The following is a 19,888-nucleotide window of genomic DNA, read 5'->3' as shown; positions in this document are numbered from 1 at the left end:
TCAGGAGTAATGCAGGGGAAATTCAGTTGATAAACATATTCCCAAGAAGATTATAATTTTCTATTTTATAAGTGTAATAAAAAAACAAATAACACCGGGTATATGAGATGAGTGCCTGGGGTGTGCTATTTTAGGCATCTGTTTTACACATGGTGGCTCCCTCAGAGAAGGTGATGTTTGAGCAGGGACCAGAAGGGGCAGAGTAAGTCTAAGGGCTGTCTGGAAAACGCTGCTCTATGTAGTGGGAACATGGGCAGCCCGGAGGCAGGAGCAGGCCCAGCGTAACTGAGCGTGCACCTGGGCGAGCATGCCTGGAGCAGAGTGAATGGGGAAGAAGCAGAAGGAAATAAAATCAAAACCGAGATTGAGGGCAGGTCAGGAAGAGTCTCACAGGCCTCGATAAGGACATTCCTGAGTTTCACACTGAATGTGGTGAGAAACCATTAGAGGGCTTTGACAGAGGAGTGACATGGTCTAATCTGTAGTTTAAAAAGGTCACCCTGACTGTTCTTTGAAGAATAGACTGTACAAGGGAATGTAGAAGCCAGGGGTCCAGTTAAGACTTGTATGGTGGCCATGGAGATTGGAAACAGAGGAATGGGGGCAATACAAGACCAGAAACGAAGGCAGCTATTTCCAGTGTAATAACTGGCTGCTGAGGAGAATGTATACAATTCTCATAGGCCCTTATACAAACCCATAGGCCCTTAAATGTACACAATAGCAGAAAAGTAGAAAAACTGAAAACAATTGTTTCCTGAGAAACTGTTTCCTACTGGTGTTATTATTGTAACTTGACTTCTTTTTGAGAGAAGTTAACCAGCACATGTTCTCATTCCTGTCATATCTGACCTTTTCACTTCTTCATGCAGCTGCTTTTTAGTCCAGTGAGGAACTTTAATGGAGCCGTAGAGGAGAAGGTGCTCCTTGGTGGTGAGGTAACTGAACAAGACATCATGCTGCATGCAGACGCCCATGTTCTTCCGCACAACGTGCAGATCTGTTCTGATATCTTTTCCGTAAACAAAGATGGTACCTGCCGAGGCCCCAAACAGTCCAGTCAACATGGAGCTGGAAATGAAGAAACCATAAGTTAGGTGTGAACCAAAACTTTGATCTAGGTTTTTGGACTAAATATATCTCAGTTGTTAGCAAAAAATGTTACGGTGTATCTTCCCAGGGCAGGTCAAGCTATGAAGTAAAATCGGATTAATTGGGAGTAAAAATTAAAATTGCTTTTAAGCTCCCAATACTTTAGTGTTACAGAAGCACATGTGATGATGATGGTGGTCGTGGTGGCAATGACAGAAAGGGTTGGGCTTTCTAATTGCAAATGCACTCCCTTCTTCAGCAAGCTCCCACACATCCCTGGCATCAGGTAGTTCCCATAGGCCATTAAGCCTCAAATTTCTATTTCTCATGTGAACTTTGGTCATCTTCAGTCCCCCACTCTACCCTGTGACTAGAATATTCTTACCTACAGAACTCCTCATCATATTTCAGATGGTCAGTAAACTGGGCAGTTATTTAATATCCATCTTCTCCACTAAAATGTAAGCCCCATGAAGTCAAGGAAAGGACATTTTTTTTTTTTTTGTACCACTCTTACCATCTAACTAGTGTCTTACACATAACAGATCTTAAAGGACCATTGTGGATTAAATAGGGAATCAATACAATGTGTGATTCTTCCCATAAAAATGCATTAAAATCAAATAACGTATTTCTTTATACATTCCTTATACTCAGAAAACTACAATGGGGACTTTTTCAGCTAAAATTATAGCCTCTTCAAAATCCTTCTCCATTCCTTTTCTTTATTGTCCTCTTATTGCTTATTAGAAATCTTAATTTTAAGCACTATACTCTCAGTATGGCAACCCACTCCAGCATTTTTGCCTGGAGAATCCTCATGGATAGAAGAGCTTGGTGGGCTACAATCCATAGGATCACAAAGTCGGACACCACTGAAGAGATTTAGCACAAACAGTGCATTCTCACTAGAAAGCCAACTCTGCATTGAAACAGGTCGTATAAATGAGAGCAGCTTCATGTTTGCTCCTTTCATAACTCTCTTTTGTCCCCTTTTAATTACTGAAAAATATGTTTTGGCACTCACTGAGCTTACTCATGATGACAGTAAACAGCATATCTGACAATGGATACTTTTTCCCAAATAAGACAAGAACACCAGCAGCATCTTAGAGCTCACTCCAAGCAAAGCCTAGTGGAGCACTGGAGGTAAGTCACAGAAACAATTTCAGAACAATGTCACTTTTAAAACCATTCAAATCTTTTCTCCATCAGGACACAGGGAAATGCTAGTTAAGTGAAGAGAGAGGAAGAACAGCCCATGTACTGTTTGTGAACTTTTGATCTATATCTGATAGCTAGTGATTCTTTTCTTTTTTCTTTCTTTCATGAATCCAGGCAAAGGATCCATTTAATAGAGCAGATGGGGCTGAGTGTGTTTATACCAAGATTTGTGAATCCAAACTGGTATACAGGCCAGGGTAAAAATGCAAATAAGTGAAACAGACTGACTGTATGGGGCAGTAAAGTTGGTGGGGAGCAGGGATGAGGAACAGTCATTAAACCTGCTTTAAAAACAGTCACTAATAAGTCCAAAACAATTGTCTCTATCTAAGCCTGTAGGTCCAATGTTTCCAAAACTTTCTAATATTTAAGAGATGACAGGAATGTTTATTTTTATTTGAAAACTCTCCTATTTTTATTTGAAAACTGGCACAGAAATAAAATATTTTGAGAAGTAATAGTGGGCCAATATTAGGTAGACCAAAATGAACCTATCTGGTGGGTCTGATCCATACTTTGAGCTCACAGGCTGAAACTTGCTTCTACAGTAAGCAAGTTGAGGTATCTTAATCCATCTGGGAGCTGTAACAACTCTATTTTTATGAAAGAATTGGGGAAATATTAAGTAATATGCTTCCATGACACCTAAGTATTGAAAAGTAACATACATGGTGGTAGTCTTCCCGGCTCCATTGGGCCCCAGCAATGAAGTAATATGACCTTCATAGAAGTTCAGATTGAGGTTATCAACAGCAATTTTTGAGCCATAGATCTTTGTGACCCCATGCAGAGCAACCCCAACTGTGAGATCTTTAGGTTCAGGCTCAATGTTGGAGGAAAATTTGTATTCAGGACCTGGAGAGAAATCAAGAGAAGAGTTGTAAGCTCACAAGGAAAGAAAATGCAGCTAGATTTAGACTTTTCCTTAATTAAAAACCAAAGACTATAGACACAAGCCCCAAAGTAAAAAAATAATTCCAGATATAAATGGTCTATTATAGTCTTCCACCTTCTCACTTGTTTTAAAAATGAATGAGAGTGTTGGAACCACACTTTAAGGTTTATATTACCTGTCTCTGTCAGAAAAAGAAGTTTCAGAATATAGTATCATAATACTGAATTCTCCTTTATTCAAATCAAATATCTCAAAAATTCAAAATACAAGTTTAAGGCTTGGTCTTCCAATTGAACAGGGTGATACTTATGTATAGAATAAATGTCTATACTTGGTGGACAATGCTTACTCAGATCTGTGGTTGTAGAATCAGTTCATTAATTACTCTCTACATTTCCTTCATGCATCACAAAAGAACTAGTTATATGGCTCATCCTTACTTTATAAAACTGACACTGCTCACCCAATGTCAGTAAGTCACAAGCCTTAAATTGTTTGTTCTTTGTTGGTGATGGGTTATGCTAAGTTATCCATACTTGTTACTTGGTTACTCCTTATGACTAGTGACAGATGGCTGGAGTGAGGGGTGCAGACTGTGGCCAAGGAACAAAATTTTTCTCTGTGTGAATCTAACTGGACCACAAAGCGATCTGCAGTCTTGGCCTAATTAGCACCATATGCTAACCAACTGAGTTAATGAGCCCAGAAAAGGCCACGATTTAATCTCCCTACGAGTCCAAACACATATGTGTAGACATATTCATCCATGACTAAAAGGATGATAATTTTGCCATTTAGAAAAACATAATTAAAATCACTAGTCATGTAAATTTTACATCACTTCCCTCATAATAATGCATGTTGTTGACCTACTTGTCTTACTGGCAGATGGGTTGGTGTTCTGCATCATGATATTAGTAAACATAAGCCCATTGCTTTTCTCATGATTCACTTCTGCACATCCCAATCGTTCTTTCCAATAGGAAGGAAGGAATGGAAAATACCACGGAGCTGCCATACCATATGTACCTGTAACAAAAATGTATTAGGAAAAGTAGTTTTAAATCGATTGTTAACATTAAGCATCAGAAGTTAAATAACAGTATTTACTATGTAGTATTTAGGAAATATTTTCATTTTTTTGATACTATATAAAACTAAAGTTGTCTCAGTTTCCAAAGTAAAGTAAAAAAGAAAGCCAGTTTTTAATTCTTTCCTTTATAAACAGCTTCAGTGGTACAGTTATACACTATAAAATTTAATCATTGTAAATGCAGAGTGTGATGATTTCTAGTAAATAAAGTTTTGCAACCAGAACAACAATCCCCAGATTCCAATAACTCCAAAAAGTTATCTCATGTGCTTTGCAAATAATCCCTGGTTTCAACCCAAGTCAGAAGCAATCACTGATCTGCTTTGTCTCCACATTTTTCTCTTTTACAGAAATTTTATATAACTGGAATAGAGTAACAATTTTTCATTCATTCATAGAATCAAAAATGTGCAAATATAAATAAGACTTAATGGGAAAACTTATGAGCATGTTGAAGTTTTAACCATTTGAGACCTTGGAGGGGAACCCCACTAGTCTTGTTCCATTAAATTTGATAAATTTTCCTTAAAATTAGGAGACTTGATTTTTGCCTTTTATAATATCTCATACTCCCATTTGGAAAGACTGGACTCCATGCTTCTTAATTCATTCTATCCTTTAAAGGAATATCAGAGGAAAAAATTCAACAGTGCATTATCTCAGGCTAGAAAATTTTGGTTAGTTTTGGGATGGAAGTATTTTTGGAGATGATATTTGGCAAATAAAATATTAGAAAATATATATTAGCAGTTTTATAATGATAACAATCATGAAAAGCATGTATGTGTAGGAAGAATGATCATACCTGGGAAAACGTTCCGGACATACCAAGCAATAAGGAAATAAATGAAAGAGTCAGCGAGGATTAGACAGCACAGCCAGCCAAATGAAGTGGTGTCATCCTGAACTGGGGAACTGTACATATTTTCCCACTGAAGACCTAAGTGAACACATACATTTATTTTTCTGTAATACATTCTGTAGGTGTGAAAGATAAAATCCAGTTGAAAAGAAAGTGAACCTACCGATGCCTTGCTCCTCGTAGCGTGCGATGTACTGACCTGCATAACTGAAAGCTGTTGGAGACAGCAGGCTCTGTGAATAGAATCAACCAGAATGATAGTTCTTGTAGGTTTCATACATTTCACCCAGAGAGGTCTTAACCTACTTCAAACTTTGGGCCCTTCTATAGGTAAAACTGACACTAACTCTCGATCATATTTAAAAGCACAGAGGTCTCTTACCAAGCGCACTACAATTTTGGAGGAAAAGGGGAGGCAATCGCAGAAAACAAAAGAAGGAAAATTATAACTTGGAAAATATTTGTCAAAAATCCAAAATACATATCTAAACTTACTAAATGTTGTTCAGCAATTTACAAAATTGGTAATTATAGAGTAATGCAATGTTAAGATTAACATCAAATGAAAGGTTAGGGGCCAGATGTTTTTACTTCATAGATTGTCTTCAAGTAATAGAAGTTTTATGCATGAAAATATATTAAAATATCAATTGAGTACTTATAATGCAACAAATAAAAATTTAAATGTTGTTTAAATACAAGGCGGCCAATGTCAAATGAAAGTTATTTATCCCTATTTCCACAAACAACAAAGTTCTAATATGAGCCTCAGTCAATGGTGAACTTTACTGCTGCTTTCCAAATTTCAATATCAGTGAACTTAATGCTTTCATTAAAGTTCTTAAATTAATTTGGTACTTGGAATTGAAAAAGCAGAAAAGAATTCAAAATTGATTCTATGCTATCAGCACATTTGTATTCATGCCTGTAGGTTACATGTCATAAAAACCACAAGAATTAGTCATATATGAGAACAATGCCAGTAATAGAGGTTCTAAGATATTTATGGAACTGGGCCAGAGATAAGTCAGAATTCTTGATAATCTTCAAAACATGATATATTACATTTTAACTGCTCTTTCTTACAGCATCATCTATTATGATTTTATAAACAGTGGAGGAAAAGTTTTCTTTTCATAGTCTTATGCTTGTATGGTAGACAATGATTAGGACAGTTATGCATATTTTGTAATTACTGCACTTGTACATTTAGAGAGTCTAAACACACGCACAAAAGTTCATTCCTTTCATACCCTGGCCATTCAGTTGTGACAGCTGACTTACCATGAATACTTTTATTACATAGCTCAACTCATTTTCAACTGTAATCAGAACAATAAATGGAAAAAAGGCAATGATGTAAATGAGGCTTCCGATCAGAGCTGCAATGTTGGTGCTGTTGAAGAAGGCACTGATCAGATAGCTCATGGCGATAACCGAGAAGCTGTAGTCCGAAAAATACAGGAACAAAATGAACCCATTTGTTTTAGGAAGAATATTGCCAAACTTGAGTATGACGATGAGGATGACGATGGTAATCAGTAAAAATGCAACACTCTCTATGAGCCAGGCGAAAAAGTGGCTGCAGGAGTTCACTCCCATCATCTTCATGTACTGTAAAAATGAAAACATGTTAGTCTCTTCTTAAGCTAATATATTCTCAGATGACAGTTATTCCTGTACCATTCCAAAATGTCCATGAGACTCTTGAAACACGTGAAACTAGGCATTTTAACCATGTTTCTCGGTATAGCATTTGTCCACGCTCACTATATGACATTAACGTGGCTATTTATTTCAGTCCATCTTAGATTGTAGCTCCCAGGCTGCCCCAATGTAATGAATGATTTGGATGGTGAGGTTTGTTTTATTTTTTGACAAGCTCATTTTATAACTGGTATCTAAGTGATGTTTCCAGATTAAACGAATTGAGAATAGACACAAAAATTTGTTATCCCCTGCAGAATTTTACAACATGAATTTGATATGTGTGCAGGTAAGAATATTTCAAGTTGGTGAAAACTCATAATTTATTTAAAATTCAATGTATGGATTGAGATAATAAAACTCCATTATTTTCAACTAAACATTAATGAAAAATGCAATAATTATTCATATTCCTATAAGAAATAAAGTAGACCAGATTCCTAAGATGTTAAACTATGCAAACTTTGAAGAAGACTTTCTGCATTTTGGCATAATTTCCCTATCCTTAAAATCACTAACAATCTAGGTCAGGTTTGTTATCTTTGTTTTCCAAAAAAATTATAAAAGTCCATGCACCCAAAATGAACACATGCATCTCAGATAATCTACACCTCTCTCTCAACTGATATTATGTATTATTTCAGTGGTATCCTTAGTGGTCAAGGCATTCCATCAAGGTGGAAAGACAGACCAACATGAGGTGTTTTTGCGTTAACTCAAAAGGATTCTGAATGATCTGAAGCCCCCAGGACCTTGGGTGTTTTGAATCAGTGACTTGAGTTTGTACACGGTTTCTAGTTGTAACAACTCTTGATTAATAGTAAGTTTATGAATCTAATATTCCATCTTAAAAAGAACAAAATAAGTGTTCCACTAACAGCTTTGTAATCCACTATTTTTTTTTTTTTTTTTTGAAAAATCAAGGATGTACAACGTCTTCCCCTTTAAATCTAACTTGTCTAGGAAAAAAAATAGGGAATGCGCCAAATCTTTTACTATACAAGCAAAATACGATTTTTACTTTCTGCCTTTGCAATTTATCATGTTTTGATAACTCTGTTGCTCCAGTTGTTACCATGGAAACAGCTACCTGACTGCCACTAGTCTAAGCTGTGGGCCTTAAGCTAATCATCACTAAGGAAGTCCCGTGACTTCTCCTCTTAACTTTGCCCTTGTCCTCACCCTCTTCTCTCCCTACTACTCCTTTCCTCCCAGACCCTGCACACTTTACAGTAAAGATTCAACCTATGTTTCTATAGGAATAGATGTGTGTGTCAAAGTAAAAAAAAAAAAAAATCAGCATGGAGTGAAGATTCACTATGGAAGGTTTTATCCAATTGCTATGTATCTATCATTGAAAAGAAAATTAGATTTTGGTGTGAAAGAGACCTCATAGATCTTATTTTAGCAATTTCCCTGTATCCCACCCAATTTGCAAAATTACTGTGTCATGTTTGATGCCTTCATTTCAGAGATATCAATTCTTTTTTGTATTTTGGCCTTTCCCATTATTTGTATTTTGATGTTTTTAATGTTATTTGAATATAATTATATGGGAAGTTATAGAACCCATGTAACTATCCGAAAGCTGATATTCACCACTTAATTTCATTTGGCCTATACAAAAATTTTCTCCTCCACCCAACAGCAATGTATGTCAGGAGGAGGCAGTATCACTATATTTTACAAAGTGGATATGAAGTATCCAGAATGCTATCAAGGACATGAAATAGAGCTGACTTCATGTTTATAAATGTGTTTTCCTTCCCTGACTGTAGATAGCTTCAGTATAAAACATTTATATATCTAGAAAATTCTCCATTCATAACCTTGTTAAAAATAATTTAGCAAACCCAAAGAGCAGGCATGAAGGTGTTTATCATAGTAATTTGGAAGTTTTCAAGGCTCAAGATCAGATTTCTATTCCCAAGAATTGGTAAAAGTTGGAGACTGATCATTGCTTTTTATCAAAACAGAACAGATAGGATGCCTCCAACAGTGTTTACTACTTAGCACTCTAGCATCAAACTTCAGAGTTAAACTTCAGGATTTTATGCCATGAGAAGAACAGCTGTTATACATAAAGAAAAAAGCAATGAGTGCATGTAGGTCATCCATAAATTATCCAGATTCGCTGCCAACTTTGTGATCATCAACAAGACCAAGCTTGCTAATGGAAGGTGGCCCACAGAGGACAACGGGCTGTGCTGTCTTGGGTGTCGTTGGAGTCTCCTCAGAGTGACAGATGCAAGTGCCAGCTTGTAATCAAACAGCTACTTGTCTCAAGTCTCCCAAACCTGCTGGAGCAATTCATCAATATCTGATAACCTGTGGCTCAGGAAAACCCCTCTGCACAGTGATCAAACTCTGCTCCAGTTCTCAGCAGGAAATAATGAGAAGAAAGAGATTCTGTGAGATTTTAGACAAATGAGTCATCACATTCAAAAGAAGCTTATGCACAGGGACTGACATTAAATACTGTCAAGAAAAGAAATCATAAATATACATATATTTACTTGACAGCAAGTTTTCATTCAACAAGAATGTCAAGAACTGGTTAATAATATTTTTGTACTTCAAATTTTATATTCTCTTAAGATATTTATGTTATTGTTTTTAGTAAGATATAAAGGATATTGTGATCATTACTTGGAATATTCCATATTCTTACTAGTAGGATATATACCAATAAGACATAAAAAGGAGTAAACTGGTATTCAAAAAAAGGAGACAAAATTGCCTCAAGTGAAGTACCACAGAACTACAGACTTTTGCATAATATTTGGCAATCATTCTGCAGACTATAGATATTTTAGGATACCTGTCTGAATTGAGAGACAGAACTCCAAAATTTTGTCTCAAACTTAATATAAACAATGAAATCCCCATAAATGACTTATTTTAGACCAAATAGATGAAAATAACCATAAAACCAAGAACACAGTGTGAAAAACAACTCTTCTGTGTAATATAAAGTCAGCCTTTGTATAGTTTTATATTTTAATTTTTAAAAGCAAGAAATGCAGAATAAAGCTCAACTGAAGGGCATTTTGAAATAGTTTTCTAACTATATGATTAATTTTATCAGTAAACTTATTGGGCATTAGTATTTGTACTAAGTCCCTTTAACAAGTTAAAGGAATTTACTAGAATCATACCATAATGAGGTCAAAGATGAATGCCTTCATTGAATTAGCAACTGACTTGATTTCTCTGTCTAAATGTGAGAACAATTACAGAAGGAAAAAAGATGTTTTGTTTTGTTTTCTACTTTTTTATTCAATTGGAATGAGAAGGAAGTAAAGAAGGGGCAGTTTTAGATCTTAGTGAAAATTAAAATGATAGTATTAAGATCTTGTTGCTGGTAATCTAAGAGACTGTCCACCATTATCTTCAAAAGTCCTAAGTAGTCTATGCTACTAAAATAAAATTGGGAGAGGGAAGGTAGCTACGATATGGAAAAGGACTAGTCAGAAGTGCTAATGACCTGTTAACATATCTTGATTGTCCTCACCACATAAAAGAACAGATAACTACATGATGTGAATAGAGATATAACATAATTCTAGGGTGTTAAATATTACTGCAAAACATAAATGGATCAAATCAGCAATTTGTACACCTTAAATTTGCATAATGTAATACATCAATTTTCAGTAAAAAATAAATAGAATAAAATAAACAAGCTCTTATTAAAAAAAAAAGTTTAGCATGGCAAAGTTCAAGAAATGGCATGCCTTGTAATTATCATTAACCAAAAATTACTCTAACTAAATATAACACAGAGATAAACACACACACACACACAGACACACTGTTGGGGTTAAAAAAAAGCCAGTCCAGATCCACCATTCACTAATCTATAGTCTTTAGCAAGTCATCTCTCACTTTCTGGGCTCAGCTTTTTCATCTCGAAAAAGGAGGAGGCTAGTTTAGAACTGTCAGTGGTGGAAGGAGGTGAGCAGGTATATTAGGAATATTTTGCTTCTGTTAATTCATCTCACAAATAGATAATATTCCTTTAAATTTAGGACACTGCTAATTTTAAAATGTGTCATTACTTTAACTGCCACCAAGAAAGAAAAATTGCTGCCAAATGAATTATGACACCCTATCAAATATATCTCAATTTCAGAAGCTTTAAAATATGAACAAAAAATCATTATCTTTGAATTGATAAAAAATGAATAATTGAATGCCTCTTCTGTTCTGGCAGTGAGAAAGTACATTCTGGAAATATAATGCTGAATAAAGTCTAGATGACATGACTCAAAGAGTTTAGGTATTGGGCACAAATGAATATGAACTGAAAGACTCAAATTCTGATGTCTGATTCCAAGTTCAATAATCTTCCACTATGTACCTTTGACTCCCAAGACTAGCTGGTTAAATTTTGAAAGTGGATGCCTGCAAAATGAAGACACAGAGCTACCAAACAGAAACTAGTTCACCATTAAAAATGCCTTTCATATCTTCTATTGAGAAAAACTCTTTATTGTGCTTTGGTATTTTTTGGTGACATCCATAGATACATTCAGAGAGTTCTATTTTCAAGCCAAAATAACACAATATGCATGTATTATACACACACATATAGAATAGACAGATACATAATACATGTATATACACATGTACATATATACTGCATTTCTAATATTTTAAGGTAGATATTTATTTTGCTGTAGAAAAGAACTCAGAGTCTATCACAGTTTTACACTTCAGAGGTTTCCTTTAATTTGTAAAGATTCACTTCGGAGTACTAGGAATCAGACAGAAAAATATAAGGTACAAGCTTGCAACCAAAGTTATGGTTCAGGATGTGAATTTGAGCTTCTAAACTGGGGTTAAGAAAACATTGTACACAGTCCTGAAAACAACACAGCTCAAACAAGTTGATGAGACTTTTACTAAACTATAACTGAAATATAAAAACACAGCTGAAGGTTACCTTAGGAAGCATCACCACGAACAAAGCTAGTGGAGGTGATGGAATTCCAGTTGAACTACTTGAAACCCTGAAAGATGATGCTGTGAAAGTGCTGTGCTCAATATGCCAGAAAATTTAGAAAACTCAATAGTGGCCAACGGACTGGAAAATGTCAGTTTTCATTCCAATCTCGAAGAAAGGCAATGCCAAAGAATGCTCAAACTACTGCACAGTCGCACTCATCTCACATACTCATAAAGTAATGCTCAAAATTCTCCAAGCCAGGCTTCAACAATACATGAATCGTGAACTTCCAGATGTTCAAGCTGGTTTTAGAAAAGGCAGAGGAATCAGAGATCAAATTGCCAACATCTGCTGGATCATGGAAAAGCAAGAGAGTTCCAGAAAAACATCCATTTCTGCATTATTGACTATGCCAAAGCCTTTGACTGTGTGGACCACAATAAACTGTGGAAAATTGTGAAAGAGATGGGAATACCAGACCACCTGACCTGCCTCTTGAGAAATTTGTATGCAGGTCAGGAAGCAACAGTTAGAACTGGACATGGAACAACAGACTGGTTCCAAATAGGAAAAGGAGTATGTCAATGCTGTATATTGTCACCGTGCTTATTTGACTTATATGCAGAGTACATCATGAGAAATGCTGGGCTGGAGGAAGCACAAGCTGAAATCAAGATAGCTGGGAGAGATATCAGTAACCTGAGATATGCAGATGACACCACCTTTATGGCAGAAAGTGAAGAAGAACTAAAGAGCCTTTTGATGAAAGTGAAAGAGGAAAGTAAAAAAGTTGGCTTAAAGTTCAACATTTAGAAAACCAAAATCATGTCATCCAGTCTCATCCCTTCATGGCAAATAGATGGAGAAACAGGGGAAGCAGTGGCAGACTTTATTTTTGGGGGCTCCAAAATCACTGCAGATGGTGATTGCAGCCATGAAATAAAAAGACACTTACTCCTTGGAAGGAAAGTTATGACCAACCTAGATAGCATATTAAAAAGCAGAGACATTACTTTGCCCTCAGAAGTCCATCTAGTCAACATTATGGTTTTTCCAGTAGTCATGTATGGATGTGAGAGTTGGACTATAAAGAAAGCTGAGTGCCGAAGAATTGATGCTTTTGAATTGAGGTGTTGGAGAAGACTCTTGAGAGTCCCTTGGACTGCAAGGAGATCCAACCAGTCCAACCAAAAGGAGATCAGCACTGAATTTTCATTGGAAGGACTGATGCTGAAGCTGAAATTCCAATACTTTGGCCACCTGATGCAAAGAGCTGACTGATTTGAAAAGACCCTGATGTTGTGAAAGATTAGAGAGAGGAGAAGGTGATGACAGAGGATGAGATGGTTGGATCGCATCACCAACTCAATGTATATGAGTTTGAGTGAACTCTAGGAGTTGGTGATGGACAAGGAGGCCTGACATGCTGCAGTCCATGGGATCGCAAAGAGTTGGACACGACTGAGCAACTGAACTGAACTGAACTGAGGAAGTATAGGCTCAAACTCTAGGACAACCCTGTAAATCTGATGTCGAGCTAACAAAAACATGAAGCAGTGTTTTGTACTTTGTAAGGAGAAATAATCAATTGCCTAAAAGCCCTGGCAATGTAAATCTGAAAAGTACAAGGGCTAACAGGTTACTCTAATCTCATTATTTCAGATTGTCAGGCAGGCCTTGCAATAATTATTGTGCCCTGGTTTTGAAACATTTCCCCTATCTTTTCACTTCACTTCATGAATGTAAGAATGGGTTTATTATAGGATTAGCAGATAAAATAGTTCTATTGCAATACAATCCAAAATTCACACAGTGCTGTTTCATAAATCCTAAAAAGAAGCAAGATATTTTGGATTTGGGGATAATGATGAAGAACATGCTCCAGAAGAGATCATGGTTTACATCCCAAGTCATGTCTTTCATTGTCATATTATTAACATAATCAGTAGCATAACATGAAATTCTTAGTCTCTATAAATCACAATTCAGTGAGAGAAAACTGAAGGAAACCAATGGCACCCCACTCCAGTACTCTTGCCTGGAGAATCCCATGGACGGAGGAGCCTGGTGGGCTGCAGTCCATGGGGTCGCTGAGTCGGACACGACTGAGCGACTTCACTTTCACTTCTCACTTTCATGCATTGGAGAAGGAAATGGCAACCCACTCCAGTGTTCTTGCCTGGAAAATCCCAGGGACAGGGGAGCCTGCTGGGCTGCCATCTATGGGGTCGCACAGAGTCGGACACAACTGACTCGACTTAGCAGCAGCAGCAGCAAGTATACTAGAATGAAAATTTGCTTTTTGGGAGCTGAAAAAAGACATATATCTTTGTCCATGTCCATGTCTATATCTATACCTATATCTATATCTGTGTTTATGTCTATATATCTTCATTGGACTTAATTACTATGCCAACAGTTTTCCTGCGTTAGTAGTTATTTTTATTATTAGCATTTAAACTTCTTCTGTTAATGCCTAAGTCTTACAGGTAACTTCTTGGGCAACAATTACTGTCAGAATTGTAAACTGTATTCAGATTTTATTCAGATTTTGGTTTTCAGATAAATTTATAAGACAAGTTCTATGCAATTTTTTGAGAAGACACAATAGTGCCATACCAGCTGTCTTAATGATTCATAAAATATTTTCCCATCTAATTCACCAGATATAGGTCAGGCTTTCTGAGTTTGCTCAGGTATTATGAAAATCGTAGTCATTAATTATATATCCAAGTAGAACTTATTTGTAATTAGAGATTCTCAACATACCTCATGAAGCCGGAGGTCTTTCTCATAAACAAGCTTTTTTACAAATGCAGCTATAAATACAACCCAGGCAACCATGAGCACGATTGGAAGAGAGTAAGAGACACTGGTAAGGAAGCTGTAAGGAAAAACAAAAACAAAAATTCAGTGACCAAAATGAATGCCACATTTGCTGATTGTAATATACAAAGAACACACTCCCTCCTACACTGAAATTATTAATATGACTATTTTATTTATGAAGTGTGAAGCTGACTTAACAGTAGGTACATGATTTTCTTGCCATAATGCTACAAAAGTAAAACAGTTCTAGATTGTTAGATAAAATTGCCAAATTGTTTAAAGGGTGTTTAAGTATGTCCTGTTCAGGAAAATAGTTAATTCTATAGATATAACTACAAGGCTCTAAGGCTTTCTGTCTAAACTAAATTCTTATGTAAAAGGCAGATTCAAAGTTAGATGATGATTGGTTTATCTAGCTAAAAGCTGTATTTTCTCAAATTACTGTATTTACTACTCTTCAGAAGCTCCAGTACTCTTGCCCGGAAAATCCCATGGACAGAGGAGCCTGGTAGGCTACAGTCCATGGGGTCGCTAAGAGTCCGACACAACTGAGTACTTCACTTTCACTTCTCACTTTCATGCATTGGAGAAGGAAATGGCGTCCCACTCCAGTGTTCTTGCCTGGAGAATCCCTGGGACGGGGGAGCCTGGTGGGCTACCGTCTATCGGGTCTCACAGAGTCAGAGACACGACTGAAGTGACTTAGCAGAAGCTCATAGTTATTAAACCAAATTTCCCAAAATGAAATAAAATAAAACTCAAATAATATTTAAAATGCAAAGAACTTGGATTCCTCAAACTAATGCTTTAGGGGATGTTTCATAAACAGTATAGAAATGTTTTTTGTTTTTTTTTTTTCTGGTAATGTGCTAAACTAGCAGGTCATTGGAACACTTAATTGGACTGCAAATATATTCCTGATTGTTGGCCCATGATACTTGAATGCTCAAATGAAGTGTTTATCAAAGTTGAACATACATCAGAATCACCTGAAGGGCTCATTAAAACAGATTTCTGGGCCCCACCCATAAGCTTCTGATTTATTATATCTGAGGTGGGGTGAGGAATTTGCATTTTAAACAATTTCCCAAGTAAAGCTGATGCTGCCAGTCCAGAAACTACACTCCAATAACAATTATTCTTACATTAGCCACTGACTATGGGCTAAGGCAAATAAATAGCTTTCAATGACAGAAACTCTAAATTGAGCTGTTTTACACCTTGGGCTCGTTCTTGCCTGGAGAATCCCAGGGACAGGGAAGCCTGGTGGGCTGCCGTCTCTGGGGTCGCACAGAATCGGACACGACTGAAGCGACCTAGCAGCAGCAGCAGCAGCCACTGACACTTTCACTTGCAGAAATGTCCCAAGGCCATTTTCTTTTTAATCTAAAAGACCAAGGAATTACCTTCAAGTTCCCCATGAAAAATGCAAATATTAATGGAACATGACATCACCATCGTTCAGTTTCACTTTAGCATCAGAAGTACATTACCATCAGAGATATGAAGGATTTTTGGTGGGCGAGGAGTGAGGGTTGGGGCCATATCCAGTTTTTTTTTGGTTCCTGGGGAATTGTCTGGCATGGGGAAAGCACTTAAAGAATACTTGCTGAATGAATTTTGTCTTGGATCAGATCCAGCCTTGATGCTGTTTCTGGCTCTAGAATTAGGCAAAGGACTTCATTCATTAATAACAACCCTCCACTAATGTTTCTTCAAGTGATTGTGTATTTTAGGTTTGATATAGTATGAAAGAGAAAATTCTGGTTTGTAACTAAAGGACCAGTGCAGTACCAGGTATTCAACTTTGGGCAATTTACTTGGATTTCAATTTTTTCATCTGGAAAGTATGGCTGATAATATTTGCTCTCACCTTATGAGGTTGTTTGGTGTAACGAATGAACTAATATATGTGAAAGCCCTTTGTATGCAACAAAGAGTTTCTATGTGTACGTTGTGATGTTAGTTTGTACTCCCATGAAGAATGCAGAGTACAGCTACTTTACTCTCAAAAGACACATCCTGGTACCCACCATTCTAGGTACGAAAATTTACAAGGGGAAAAAAGTCAGCAGGAAAACAGACGAGGATTTTCATTTAATTGAACCCACAAGTCTTTACTTTTGATGCAAGCTGTTGCAAGTCACTCGTGGTTCATGCGGTAAGGTCTGGACTGGCTGCTCAGAAGTGGCCGACCTTGACAGCAGGCTGATAGAATCCTCGCCTGTCAGGAAGACAGAATCCTGCCGTCCCGTATCACTATTGCACAAAGGGCTACATAAACTCATCTCCTCTAAGGCTCTTAAAGCAGCCGAAGGAGACAGAAGCATTGATAGAAACAGAAAAAAACAAACAAACAAAAAACAGACTCATCTGAATTGTATATAAACTCTATAACTGGGCTGAATAACAAGTACAATTTGTTTAAAGTAATATTCAGCCTCAAGCTTTTGTATAGGAGAATGAGCTTGAAAAACTTAGCCCTCCAACCTTATTGTCTCACTGTGGTCAGACATGGAGGAACCATCCAGTGCCCACCTGACTGGCAAATACTGTTCAAACTTGACATTCTAAAAGCAGGATCTTTACATTTTTTGTTCATTTAGAAAAAACATTTTAGAGAAAGATTCCTACCAAATACACAGTTTCAGATAGCATAATATTTATCTTAGAGAGTTGATCAATACTGTGTTTTATTAAACTTTTTCCTTAAAACTAACCCTGCACTCACAGATTTTTAATTAAATTTGAGAGTTGGAAGGAATTTTAAGATTATTTTGTTTAATACTCTCATTTGACTAGAGAAAAGTAAAACCAGTGGGTAACATCAAAATCATGCAGTAATGCACTCAGATCTGGAGTCCAGCTCCTAACTTTGGGGACAAAGTACTTGGAAGGATAAGGGTTATGATAAAGAAAACATGGATCATTTGGTAAGAACTTTAGCATCATTTGGGTAACAGTGAGCAGCTATAATGAGCTGGGCCCTATACTGTGAACCTTTCCCTGGATACAAGCATTTGACAAAGATTTGGTCAATACTATTCCTTCCACTTGATAGCATGTGAATGAATGAGAAGAAATGAATTCCAAAAAGAGTGGTTGATTATGTAAAATGCCTGCAAGTGCAGGGACTTACTTGTCTTTCATGTAGCAGGGATAAGGAATTGCTTGGACCTGAACTGCTATTTCCTGGGAGTTCCTTCCAGTCTGCAATTCAATGATTGCTCTTTCAATACTATCCTGTAAGTAGACAAAAGCCCTGCCATAGATCTGGTTGTGTGATGGAGAATTGTGTGGCCCTGGGGCCCAAATCTTGGCTCTAATGTTTCTTGTGGTCTGTGAGGTCTTGAGACTCATGCGGATGGTGTATTTTACAACTGGAGGAAGAGAGACGTTTTCAGAGTCATAGCTTCTGTGCCGGCTGCTATTAGGAGGAAGCTTAAAAATAACACCTAAAAATAAAACGGCAACATTAGAAAGGTTATTTTATGGTTGACATTATTCTTTGTTTGGGGGGTCCACATGGGGGCAGCCAAACAGGCAATTGAGTTAGTAATGTGACAGTAAGTTCAGACTTTTAATTTACAGAAAAGATTGTTAATTGAAAGTGACAATCTCAAAGATTCAATGCAGGAGTTTGAGAATATAATCACAAACTAAGTGGCCACATTAAATATTTCACTCTAAGCCACTTACTGAAATTAAACACACATATTGACTGATTATAAGGATGGACTCAACTTTACCCTGTAATATGTAATTCTTTTCAGCTTTAATTTTAACCATATCAACAAAATTACACATATTGAAGGCGTCTCAACCAAGATAGTTGGTTGACGACATGAAAGGTTCTTATTTCCAAGGACATCAAAGGGGACAGTGCCCTCGCCCCAGCCCTGACTACTTTTTTTTAGGTCTGGATGAAAGAAGTGACGGGAAGAATTTGGCCAATTTTAGTACAAAGAAAAGCTCAAATTCTAGTAGAATAACACTTACTTCCAAAGAGTTCATTGCTTTTGTAGAGTCTTTTAGCCTCTCTTTCCATTTTATCTACACTTTCTGCTGCCTGAATACGGTCATATAATACACAGGAGGAAATATTCACTGTCAGGGAAGATAGTATGCTAAGTTGATCAATGAGGTCAATGCTGTTCTCTAATTTCAGCCTTAGAATATCTAAAGAAGAAAAAAAAGACACAAAGCATATTATAATGTTGTTTCTAGTAGTAATGGGACAAAAATACTGATTTTTTTGGTAAGTATTAAACATTAAACTAGATTATAAATAATATAAACTTGCAGAATGTACTCTAAAAATGTCAAATACTCTATATCTGGGAAGATCTAGCCAGTTGTACAAACGCTTATTGAGAAGAATTTTGAATTAGTTATAGATACAGTAAACTCACATATGAAGAATGTATGCATGTGTGCTCAGTACAAGCTAATTCAAAAGCTAATTCTACTCTGCTACAATTTAATTAACCTAAGACTAAAGGTGAATAATTTTAAAATTATTCTACCTGAATTATTTAGGAAGAAAACTAAAAACTAGAGGTGAAAAGTTTGAATAAACAGGAATGCTTGCTTTGTTTGGGGAGTGTTGATGTAAGAATTTAAGCAACGAACGTCTATGCAGAGTGTGTGGAGCAAATAAAAAATATCATTTAATAAGTTGTAATACAGAAGCACTTCTTAGCAGACTGTGACAATCTATGACACATAGTTACAACTTTCTGATATTGTTTGATTTAAAGTCTTCTGTGAGTTATCTCTACTCATATCTGTATTAATCTAGATGATCAAGATTTTATTTCAGGTAATTACTCTGGAAGAAAAAGAATTTAATTGCTCTTCAATTTCATAAATCTTTATGAGGAAATCAACTGAGACAAAGGGTAAATATAAAATTGTAAGTTCATAAATCACTTGGCCAATTAAATTTTCTCTGACTTGATCATGAATACTGAGAAGGCTGTGAATGTCATAAATTCCTCTTTACAGAACCCATACATGTCTCTATCATCATCCAATAGAAGATTAAATTTCTCACAGAGGGCAGCTTCTTGAAGGACATCTCTCATTATAACTTAAAATGTTTTGCTTGGTATAGATGTTTGTGGGGGGAGGGGTAAAACTGTGGTTGAATAGTGGCCTCCAGTGGCTACTGAAAATCAACACACCTGCAAAGGATTCTTCAGAAATGCTGGTAGATGGAATCAAAAAGCTATA

General features: G+C 36.5%; 1 protein-coding gene across 1 annotated transcript in view; it reads right to left on the bottom strand.

Moving 5' to 3' along the window:
• ABCA12 (ATP binding cassette subfamily A member 12) overlaps nt 1-19,888 on the bottom strand; it is a 201,550-nt gene that overhangs the window by 49,675 nt on the left and 131,987 nt on the right. The window contains exons 21-29 of the mRNA XM_086366424.1: nt 18,653-18,832; nt 17,793-18,108; nt 14,594-14,708; nt 6,451-6,780; nt 5,330-5,399; nt 5,110-5,244; nt 4,085-4,240; nt 2,985-3,171; nt 853-1,071 (exon numbers count right to left, since the gene is read on the bottom strand). Coding sequence (XP_086222550.1) covers nt 853-1,071; nt 2,985-3,171; nt 4,085-4,240; nt 5,110-5,244; nt 5,330-5,399; nt 6,451-6,780; nt 14,594-14,708; nt 17,793-18,108; nt 18,653-18,832 — 1,708 coding nt within the window. The remainder of the gene's footprint in view (nt 1-852; nt 1,072-2,984; nt 3,172-4,084; nt 4,241-5,109; nt 5,245-5,329; nt 5,400-6,450; nt 6,781-14,593; nt 14,709-17,792; nt 18,109-18,652; nt 18,833-19,888) is intronic.

This window comes from Bos grunniens, chromosome 2, assembly GCF_055505025.1.
Source record: "Bos grunniens cultivar Pamir isolate PY7600 chromosome 2, Bosgru_T2T1.0, whole genome shotgun sequence".
Classification (NCBI taxonomy): domain Eukaryota; kingdom Metazoa; phylum Chordata; class Mammalia; order Artiodactyla; family Bovidae; genus Bos; species Bos grunniens.
Note: the sequence above shows the minus strand (reverse complement) of the source record. Positions and strands in the feature narration are given on the sequence as shown.